At 38.1% G+C, this 10,526-nt stretch overlaps 3 protein-coding genes across 3 annotated transcripts; 1 reads left to right on the top strand and 2 right to left on the bottom strand.

The window, feature by feature from the left end:
* The first annotated feature begins 1,041 nt into the window (after positions 1–1,041).
* Positions 1,042–3,607, top strand: LOC103845029 (serine/threonine-protein kinase D6PK). The gene is made up of 3 exons (XM_009121857.3): positions 1,042–1,295; positions 1,735–2,474; positions 2,549–3,607. Exons 2-3 carry the CDS (start codon positions 1,840–1,842, stop codon positions 3,414–3,416), a joined length of 1,503 nt encoding a protein of 500 aa, XP_009120105.2. The 5' UTR covers positions 1,042–1,295; positions 1,735–1,839; the 3' UTR covers positions 3,417–3,607.
* LOC103845028 (altered inheritance of mitochondria protein 32) lies at positions 3,600–5,737 on the bottom strand. Its single transcript, XM_009121856.3, has 5 exons — positions 5,074–5,737; positions 4,751–4,836; positions 4,370–4,675; positions 4,193–4,276; positions 3,600–4,114 (listed from the first exon to the last, which is right to left on the bottom strand). The coding sequence occupies exons 1-5, from the start codon at positions 5,395–5,397 to the stop codon at positions 3,745–3,747; spliced, it is 1,170 nt and encodes a 389-aa protein (XP_009120104.1). The 5' UTR covers positions 5,398–5,737; the 3' UTR covers positions 3,600–3,744.
* A 1,325-nt stretch (positions 5,738–7,062) lies between these two features.
* On the bottom strand, positions 7,063–10,052 carry LOC103845027 (WEB family protein At5g55860). The gene is made up of 3 exons (XM_009121855.3): positions 9,653–10,052; positions 9,115–9,323; positions 7,063–9,049 (listed from the first exon to the last, which is right to left on the bottom strand). The coding sequence occupies exons 2-3, from the start codon at positions 9,295–9,297 to the stop codon at positions 7,271–7,273; spliced, it is 1,962 nt and encodes a 653-aa protein (XP_009120103.1). The 5' UTR covers positions 9,298–9,323; positions 9,653–10,052; the 3' UTR covers positions 7,063–7,270.
* Between the last annotated feature and the right edge of the window lie 474 nt (positions 10,053–10,526).

The raw sequence follows: 10,526 nt of genomic DNA, 5'->3' as shown, positions 1-10,526 counted from the left end.
ATTTTGGGTTCGGATATGTTTTTTACTAGCGTATAATATTTCATACATTTCGGATCCGGATCGGTATGGATTAGATTTTTTGGTTTGAGTTCGGTTGGGACTTCGGATTACGGATTTTATATCCATACCTACTTTAAATAAAGAGAAAATAACGATTATATAAAATTTTCATCAAAAACTTATCCCGCATTTTCAAAACGCAGATTAAAATCTAGTATACATATTAAAAATGAATTATTGAGATAGCTAAATTGAACAAATTATACCTACTTGTGTTTCTTTATGCTGAGCAATCTTCTGTTTTGTCAACATCCTGTTGAACTATATCCACAAAAAACATTGTTTCTGCTCGATTCATTGGTAAAGTATTCAAGAAACCATGGGGCATGCAATCTTAGATTGATATTGAAATAAATCAGAAATTGCTTCAATCCTTTTTGGGCATCGTTAAGTTAGAACTTCTTAGCTTTATAAAATGATGATGGTGAAATTTATAATTATATATTCGCTCTACACATTTTTATACATAAAATCATTCAGGCATGTATTATTAGTGAGATTTCACTAAGATTACATAGACATTTATTTTTTTGGAGTGTATAACTATTTGTGGAAACTATAATAAATACAGATTTATAATATCTCTTTGTACATTTATTGGAAGGATATATGAAATACTAAGTCAGGCACATGTATCCAAAATTCAGATTCTAAAATACAGATCTTAATTTAAATTGGCAAGCGATAGAGCTACACTTTCCAAACACATAAGCGATTTTTTTCTTGTGAAATCATTATCATACTTACAAAATAACATGCGAAAAATGTCAAAATTTATATCACGTAAACAAAAACTTTAATTACAAACTATCCATTTCTATGTTTCTTCTTGTAACAAATTTGTAAAAATAGATAATAATCTTACTTTTTTTTATCAAAGAATAGATGATAATCTTTATGAAATTTTATTTTGTGTCTAAAAAGGCTCAAACTATTACAGCTCACGAGGGGATCATTGATGTAAACATTTGTCTTCCATTTTGGAGAAAACCTTGAAATAATTGAATCCCTAAAAAATATTAAAATAAAAAAGTATTCTAACTTTTTCTTTGACCAAACTCTCTCTATCTCTCTCTCTTCTCTTTCACAGAACTCTCTTCTATCTATCCCTGTTTCCATGGAAGCAAGGAGATGTGTTCATTTCTCTCTATCTTTACATCAACACTGACTGCTCTCCTGCTTACTCCTTCTGGAGAAAAGGGCTTCTCTCTCGCTCAAAAATCCGAACTTTTCAGGTAACAATTTAATGCCTTTTTCCTCTCTCTCTCTCCCTCTCTCTCTAAAGCTCTATTCATTTTTCTGGGTTAGATTATCTGATTCTTGGTAGATCCAAAAGGTTTTTATTTGGCTGTTCTTACTTTAACGAGATCTGTGTAACCAACCCACCCTTGATAGAGAAAAGAAAAAAAACTTCACCTTTTTGCATTGAAAAAGTCTCGATTTTTAATCTGATTTTGGTTTAGTTAAAGTTAAACCTGAACCAAGAGAGCTTAAATAGCTTTATGCTTGATTTTGATTCAATTGACTCTCAGTTTGGAGATGAATTCAAGATCCATAACATCTCAAATTCCTTCTCTTTATAGATCTTACTTGTGCATATTTAGTAATATCCATGATTACTAATCTCATGATTTTTTAGTAACAAGCTTGCTTTTTTTTTAACTGATGCTACAGGTCAGCTTTGATGGAAGTCTGTGGGCAATATTGATTACTAGAGTCCACAAACGTTACTCAAATCAAATCACAAATCAAGCTTTGGCTCTGTTTAGTTTTTCCTCCATGGCCTCCAAAACTCCAGAAGGATCACTTACCAGTTCCAGTCAAAGTATGTCAGTTAGTACTTTAGCAGATCAAGTCTCTTCCACCTTGTCTTTCGCCGATCCAAGCACTGACACCAAAACCGCTAACAACAACAAGACCAGCGAGCAAGGAGAGAGCGGGAAGAGCAGTACGTGTAGACCGAGCACGAGCAGTGACATAAGCGATGAGAGCACTTGCAGCAGCTTCAGCAGCAGCATCAACAAGCCTCACAAGGCCAACGATGTGAGGTGGGAAGCTATTCAAGCCGTCAGAACCAAACATGGCGGTTTGGGATTGAACCATTTTAGGCTCTTGAAGAGGTTAGGATGTGGTGATATCGGAACTGTCCATCTCGCTGAGTTGAACGGGACGAGGTGTTACTTTGCCATGAAGGTTATGGACAAAACAGCTTTGGCTAGCAGGAAAAAGCTTCTTAGAGCTCAGACCGAGAGAGAGATACTGCAGTGTCTTGATCACCCGTTTCTTCCCACACTCTACAGTCATTTTGAAACTGAGAAGTTCTCTTGTTTGGTTATGGAGTTTTGTCCTGGAGGTGACTTGCATACGCTGAGACAGAGACAGCCAGGGAAACGCTTCACCGAGCAAGCTGCAAAGTAAGAATCAAACTTTCTTTACATCTAAGAAACCGCTCTTGTGTGTGTGTTGACTTTTGTTTTAATGATGTCAGGTTCTATGTAGCGGAGGTGCTTCTTGCAATGGAGTATCTACACATGCTGGGGATCATTTACCGTGATCTAAAGCCTGAGAATGTTCTTGTGAGAGATGATGGACACGTGATGCTTTCGGATTTTGATCTCTCCCTGAGATGTACTGTGAGTCTCTCGATAGTCAGATCAACCAATCTTGGATCCGAAGGCTTGTCAAAGAACTCAGTTTCTTGCTCGCAGCAACCCGCTTGCATCCAGCAGCCATCTTGCATCTCAATGGCTCCTACATCTTGCTTTGGTCCTCGGTTCTTCTCATCTAAGTCCAAGAAAGACAAGAAAGCCAAAACAGATAACGGTAACCACCAAGTTACTCCCTTACCGGAGCTCGTTGCAGAGCCAACAAGCGCTCGTTCCATGTCGTTTGTGGGGACACACGAGTACTTAGCTCCAGAGATCATCAAAGGTGAAGGACATGGAAGCGCGGTTGACTGGTGGACTTTTGGGATCTTTCTTTATGAGTTGTTGTTTGGTAAAACACCGTTTAAAGGCTCAGGGAATAGAGCGACGCTCTTCAATGTGGTTGGTCAGCCTTTGAGGTTCCCTGAGTCTCCGGTGGTTAGCTTTGCAGCTAGAGATTTGATAAGGAGTTTGCTTGTGAAGGAGCCACAGCATAGGTTAGCTTACAAGCGTGGAGCGACGGAGATGAAGCAACATCCTTTCTTTGAAGGAGTGAATTGGGCTCTGGTTCGGTGTGCCACTCCACCTGAGGTTCCTAAACCGGTTGATCTTGAACCGGTGAAACAACATGCTCCTGCTACACCGGCTTCTGCTGCATCTACAAGCGTGAGATCTGACCAGAGCAATTATCTTGAGTTTGATTTCTTCTGATCTGTGTCCCCAATTTGATGATTCTCCTATTGTTTCTTGTTTAGTTTATTTGAAACGTGTGTTATTTCTCTTGTCTTTTTCTTTTCTGAACAAGCATCTGAGATTTGTATCATTCTTCAAACATCTTAGACAGTATCTGTACCATCTTCGTAAGCTAAATGTTAAGAGACACAAACCATTAAGAATCCAAACCAGAGATGTCTAATATATTATCAACAGACAGTTCTTACATAAGCCATCCTCTACCAACTCTATACAGACGAAGAGGATCATTCTAATGGGTTGAGATAATAATAATAACCGTTCCAAAAATATATAACAAACGGTTTCATTTCAATTGCTTGTAGCAGTTATAGGCAATAGCCACAGATGCAGCAGCACAAACAACAGATAAAGCAGCATATGTATCTTCTTTCTCCCAATTCTCCAACCACATTGACATCGCAGCACAAACCTTGAATCCGCAGGAAGATCCATTCTTGCTGCTACTTACCCGAGAAGATGCACTTTTAACAGAGATTTCTTTTTCCGAGGTATTATTCTCAGTGTGATTCTTCTCCTCTAAACACCAAGATGAATTCCCATTTTGTTGGACAACGAGGGACACCTCCCCGTTGTTGATCTTTTCAGCATTTCGTTCTTGGAACCTTTGTTCTTGAGTTATCTTCTGATCTTCTTCTAACAGACCCATTTCACCCCTATAAAACAATAAGCTAAAGTGTTCAAATACCAAAAAAATGTATAGAGACTAAGTCAATAAAGAGAGCCTATGTTACCTCCAAAGGCGGTCTAGGATTTGGCCTCTGTAAATATGTTGCTCCAGCAGTTGAGGTACATCTTCTAGAGTCACTAACCCATACCTAAAAAGAGAACAAGAATCACTTAAAACTCATAGAAACAGTAACACAACTCAATCTTCTTTTTTTTTTTTAAATATGGTGTTCTTTACTTACCAGTTTCCTGTGACTCTCTGGTTAATGTTTGATCCATAGATGATAACATCTCCAGTGTATTTGTGACCACCAATGTGGGAACAAGGGCTGACCGAAACTTCACCTTCAAGACCACACATTTCAATTTCTTCTCTGAATCTACTAACCAGAGAGGGTCCACAAACCCCACAACGCCGGTCTCTGGATCCATGACAACATACAAAGACATATGAGCCACTCAGAGGTTCAGGATTCCCAGGCAGCCACACAACATCCTTCACAAGCACCTCTTCCACAAATGTGTCCACATCAAAATGAGTCAACCTTCTGCAACATTCAACCTTAAAAATGTCAAAATGAGTTTGCCTTTTTTTAAATCAAGAATCCTAACTAGTTAGTTACCTGTATCTGATCATATCCGGAAAGATCAACACATCCCCATTAGATGTCTCAGTCCCATCATGGCCCTCACATATTGTGAGTAGAGTCTGCAAATTAACGGAAGAAACAACAAAAGATAACTCATAACTGATGAAATAACACATTGTAAACTTTAGCATCAGAGAATCCCAAAAGGACTTAGGAGCAACAACTTTCACAACTCACTGAACTCATGACTAGAATCACAACAAACCAATGGATCAAACTAGAGCTATGAGCAAACCTAAGTAGTTATGGGATTAACATTCAAAAGGAGCCCGTTCAAAGGGGTTAAGAAAGTTCACCTCTTTCTTCATATCACACTTCCTCGCAGACACGACGGAAGAGAGAAGCCTCGGCAACCGATCGAACTCCGAAGCCTCGATCCTGGCCGGCCAAAAGGAGGGCTTTTTGTAGCACAAGAAGACATGTCTCTCGTAGAACTCTACGGTCCCGGCGAGTTTCTCGGGTCCAAAATCGGCTTCTTCGCTGATGCTCTCACTTTCGAAGCTTCCAGAGCGAGAGGTCGATTCGCCGAGAAAGCTGTCGAGGGGGTTGGATACGGTGATGGGAGAGGAGGAGGAGGCTAAAGGGTCGTCGTCCATGTATCTTCTTCTTCCGCTTCCCATTTGAAATTAAAGTTCGTATCTTTTTTGTGGAGAGATCGGAACTGAAAGTTTGGAGAAGAAAGTTATTAAAGATAAATAAAAATTAGTTTTAAGTGTGTATTAATTATCGCTGACACGGCGGTGACACCATGTTTCGACACTTTCATTTGTTTTTTTCCGTTGCAATTTAATTAGATAGACCGACCAAATGTGATTTGAAAAAAAAAGAACTCAAACCTCCGCAGTTTCGGATTTTTGGTCGGGTCGTGGTTTGTTTTTTTTTTCAACTCAACTTAAGGACAGTAGAAAACGTAACAGTCTCCTTCGCTATTCTATCAGCAACTTTGTTACCACTTCTTGGATAGTAAACCACTTTTTTCTTATGTTTATATATGATTCTTCTTTTTGGAAGTTGAATCCAACTCTTACATAGGCTGCAACTGGAATGCTAAATTTTGGAATGGAATTGTTTGGAATGCATCATTCCACAGAATTCCAAAAAATATTTACCAGTTACATGGAAAACCTTTTGAAATCAATTCCACATATTCCAAAAATGGAATAAAACTTAAAAACAAATCCTTTGTAAAATCTTTTTCATTTGTTCCATATCAAAAATGATCGTGAATGTGTGGGATGATTGGAATTCCAATTCCAAAACAAATTTCAGTTTTTATTCCATTTTGTTGATCATTCCAATTTTCTTTATTCCACATATAATTATTCCTTTTATTCCATGTATTCCTATTAGGAATAACCAGTTACAGCCATAGATTTTGTCTAATTTAAACATTTTTGGTTCGAGTTTGTCTACTTTAGATTTTTTTTTTTGTTTTATGAATAACAGGTAGATGCTAGATCTTTCAAAAAATTACAAAGTTTAATTTTTGGTAGTTCAAATGCAAGCGCATATCTCATGTTGTAAAGAATACAAAAGAAAGAGTCTTTAAATTAGTGATATCACTGATATATATTCTCAGCAACATATTATGCAGATAATTTGGATTAATTTGATGATAAACATCACCATTGATTTCCAAAACAGATCTACGACAGTGATGACATACAAAGTTACTCTTGCATCTCTAAAGCAGCCACATTGGTGATTATCTAAAGTTTGTTAAACTTTGACATTTTAAAATGATTAAATGCATTTAACTTCCTATGAGTTACACATATTTAACTAATAGTATTTAAAATAAATAAAATTATTTATAAGATCAATGCAGTTTATAATTAATATTAAATTAAAAATAAATATGATTTAAATTAAAAATCTAAAATGATACTTTTGTGTAACAAAAAAAAAATGTTAAAATGACAGTTTTTAAGAAACAGAGAAAATAATATGTTTCAAATCAGTTTTAAACTTTTAATAAAGCAATTAAAAAATTGTTAAAATGATATGTAAATATATATTTGTTCAGAAAAGGATATGTAAATATGTTTAGAATGATTTATTTTGGGATAAAATTTTGGGTTCCTCATCATCAGAACACTAACTAAAACAGTCTTCACGCTCAAGAAAGCATCCGTCGCTTTGTGACAGGCACCGAATGCTGACCCATCTGGTCGACAAAATTCTTGAGATCGACCAACCTCGTCAGTATTGTTAAATGTTTTTTCTTTCACCTTTATCTCAAAGTTGTAGATGTAAGAAACTAAAAAAAAAAAAACATTTACAAATCACAAAAAGAGAAAAAAAAAAACTATATAGATTTGATCCAAATTTACAGCAACACACCAGTTTCTCTCACATTACAGACCAAAAAGCTGCAACTGCCTCTCTGATCTCAAAGACTCAAACCACAACAACCTTTTAGCACACAATTTTCTCATTGCTCACAATAACAAAAGTTCTCAAATCTTTAAAAAAAAAAAAGAAGCAATACAGTCAAAAGGGTTTCTCTCCAGGGAGGTAAGAAGGAGAACCCCACTCCGCTTGATTCTTCTTTCTACTAAAGATTCCACTTAGATTCGGCATCAACACTTTCTTTGACACCACACTAGTTCTCGTCTTCTCCAGCTTCTTCTTGTGAACAGGTTTCTGTTTCGTGTCTTTGTAGTAGAGATGCTGCGGTGATGATTCAACAGACATCCTGGCCTCAGCCTCCGCAAGAATCCTCGACGCTGCTTCCTCTGCTTTCTTCTGATCTCTTTCCCGCCACCTCCTGAGCTCTCCTTCGACCGCTTTCTTTGCGGCATCAGCCATAGCTGCTTTCTTCAGTGCCTCCTCCGTTGCAGTCTTTAGCTTCTCGATCTCCTCTTGCGTCGTCTCCAACTTCTTCAGCGTCTCGTTTTCGCTAGCTCTCACTGCTTCCACCTGAGCCAGCGCAGCCGCCACTTTCATATCCGCTAACTTATCAGATACCTCAGCTCTCTTGCTCAAAGACTTGAACTCATCCTGAGACAGCGTGATGCTCTGAGGTCCAGACTCGGATGACGTGGAGTTGCGTGCAGCGTTGGTTTTTTCAGACATGGACTTTATCTGTTCAAGGGCCTTTGCCTCTGCAGTTTTTGCTTCTTCAGCTTCATCTAGGGCCACCCTCAAGTTCAGCTCTGTCTCCTCAAGCGCGAGATGCGCCGTTTCTGCTTCCTTCTTCAGCTCCTCGGCTTTGTTTCTCATTGCGTCAGCTTCTCTTCGAGAAGCTTCTGTCTCAGAAGTGATCTGATTCAAGGTTGACATCATATCTTCCAAAGCAGCCTTTGCTTTACCTTCCTCTGCAACGCATTCTTCAAGCTCACTCTTGCTTTTGCTAAGCTTCAGATTAAGATCTCCAGCCACAGTTTCGATCTCAGCCTCCTTGCCTTCAACTTCACTGCGCTCTGTCTTCACTTTCTCTAGTTCTGCTTTGAGAGACTCCACTGACTCTTGCAAAGACTTCTCTTCTCCAACCAACTTCTCTAGTAAACCCTTTGCTTCTTTCAACTCCAAACTCACACCATTAACAGACTCCGTATCAGATGCTTTCGCAGTCTCCATTTGCTTCTGCAACTCATCGATCTCGTTGTATGTTTCAGTCAACTGCGCTTCAAGCTTTTTAGCAAACTCAGGATCAAACTCGCTCTTCAAAGCGAGCAGCTTCTTGGCAGACTCTTCCATGCCAGCTTTATAGGATTGGTGCTGAATCTCCTTCTCTGCAAAAATCTCAGACTGTTCTTTCTGAGCTTGAGAACAAGCAAGCTTGGTCTGTTCAACTGATTCATTAACAGCTGCGATCTCCTTTCTAAGCAACTCGATCTTCTCAGAATAAACTTTAGTCACTTCCTTAGCTTCCTCTTCTTTGGTCAAAGCAACAGTCTTTGTTTCAGAAACCTCATTAGAAACCTGACGGATCTTTCTCAGCTCTTGCTTTGCGGTATCAAGCTCCTTGCACACCTTCCCATACTGTTCCATATCCAAACCCTCAGCATCATCACTGCTAGACACAGAAACATTCTCTGGTTTCGCTTCTTTGATCAGACTCTTAGCAGCTTCAGTCACTTTATTAGCAGAATCTCTCGACTCATTAACCGCATCAAGCTTGCGAGTAAGCTCGTCAACAGTTCTCTTAGCCCACTCGAGCTCACTCAAGGCTTGCTCTCTGATTGTCTCAGCACTCTTAAGCTGGTCCTTTAACTTGTTCAACTCTTTCTGAGCCAAGTGAAGCTCAGTTTGCTTAACCAAAACTTTCTGCAAAACCACAACACAACTCAGAACCTGTTTGTGAATCAAAGCTGAAGAAAGTGTTTGGTTACCTCAGCGGATTGGGGACTGGGTTTTCGAAGGAGAGGCTGCTTTTCAGCGGAAAAGGCAGCTTCACGACCGAAGAGACTAACAGCATCCTTAACAGATTGAAAAGGAGAGCTTGTGTCTATCTCTCCAACCTCCACAGAAGGGGAAGAATCTGAAGAGTCTCTACGTCCTTTCTTAGCAACCATTTTGCATGCTCTCTCTCTTTATAAAGCTACAAAGACAGAGAAGAACCAAGACTCACCACCTAATAAATAACACAGACAAGAGAGAGAGAAAGAGAGACACACACGCACAAACAGTTCTCCGTTGATTAAGGGATGATTCCACTAATTAAGCAATATCAACAGTACACATAACCCTAACAAGAGGTTATTAAGGGAAAGATTAATAATAAAAGACTAAAGATTTTCCCTTTTTTAAATGATCTGTTCAAATCTAATCAGCACAGATCCCTAATCAATCAATAATCAAAAGATGCTAATCGAAAAAATGATGGAGCTTCTCTACATACAACCTCTGAAGCGACGATCGAATTAGTACCTGATCTTTTCTCGTTGTCTGAGACGGAAGATGAAAACCCAGAGACGCGCCAAGAAAATAAAGAAAAGAATCTAAATGAATGATTTGCTCTGGGAGAGAGAAGACGACCGAGACCAAAAATAAAACACGTTTGATCAGGAAAAAAAAGAAGATATCTTCTAGTCTCGACGTCTATGAGAAGGAAAGGAAAGGGAAAAGAAAAGATTAGAGCTTTGGAAGAGATGAAGTTTGAATTTCTTCCTCTGTTTAATCAGAGAGGAGCAAAGTCAGTGGCGATGAGAGAGAAATAGAAAGAGACAGAGAGGAGAGAGGGGAAGTGTATTCGGTTGACATTTGGCAGCTCCTGGTTGGTCACCGGTTAACCTAATACTCTTATTTACTCTAGTGACGGCGAGTAAATCTCTAGTTTACTTTATTTAACTTTATGAATTAGCATCATCAGTACTATTAAAACAGGAACATGCCCAATTGATATTAGTTGAGTCCAACTATTTAATTCCTTTATTTAAGGAACCATTAATTATTCTCTTTATATAATTAATATTTTTTTTAAACACTAACTACCGCATTATCTTTTTTTTTGGTAACTGTATCTTTTAAAAACAGTTTCCTCTTTCTCTTTTTTACGATTGTTATGACCTACTAAAAAATAAACCAAGTATTATAATATAGTAATTGATTATCTTTCTTCCTACAGATTAGTTATATAAGCAGTTACCAAAACAATATGAATCAATTTAATCTCGGCTAAAAAATCGTTTCATAAAAAAAAATTACTATTTTGATTTTTGAATGATTGCAATCGAATATTGGTTACCGGATCTGTATATTTGAGTCGTTTAGAAGCCGTTTATAAGAAAAAGGCTAAGCTGTT

The sequence above is a fragment of the Brassica rapa genome, chromosome A10 (genome assembly GCF_000309985.2).
Source record: "Brassica rapa cultivar Chiifu-401-42 chromosome A10, CAAS_Brap_v3.01, whole genome shotgun sequence".
NCBI lineage: Eukaryota > Viridiplantae > Streptophyta > Magnoliopsida > Brassicales > Brassicaceae > Brassica > Brassica rapa.
Note: the sequence above shows the minus strand (reverse complement) of the source record. Positions and strands in the feature narration are given on the sequence as shown.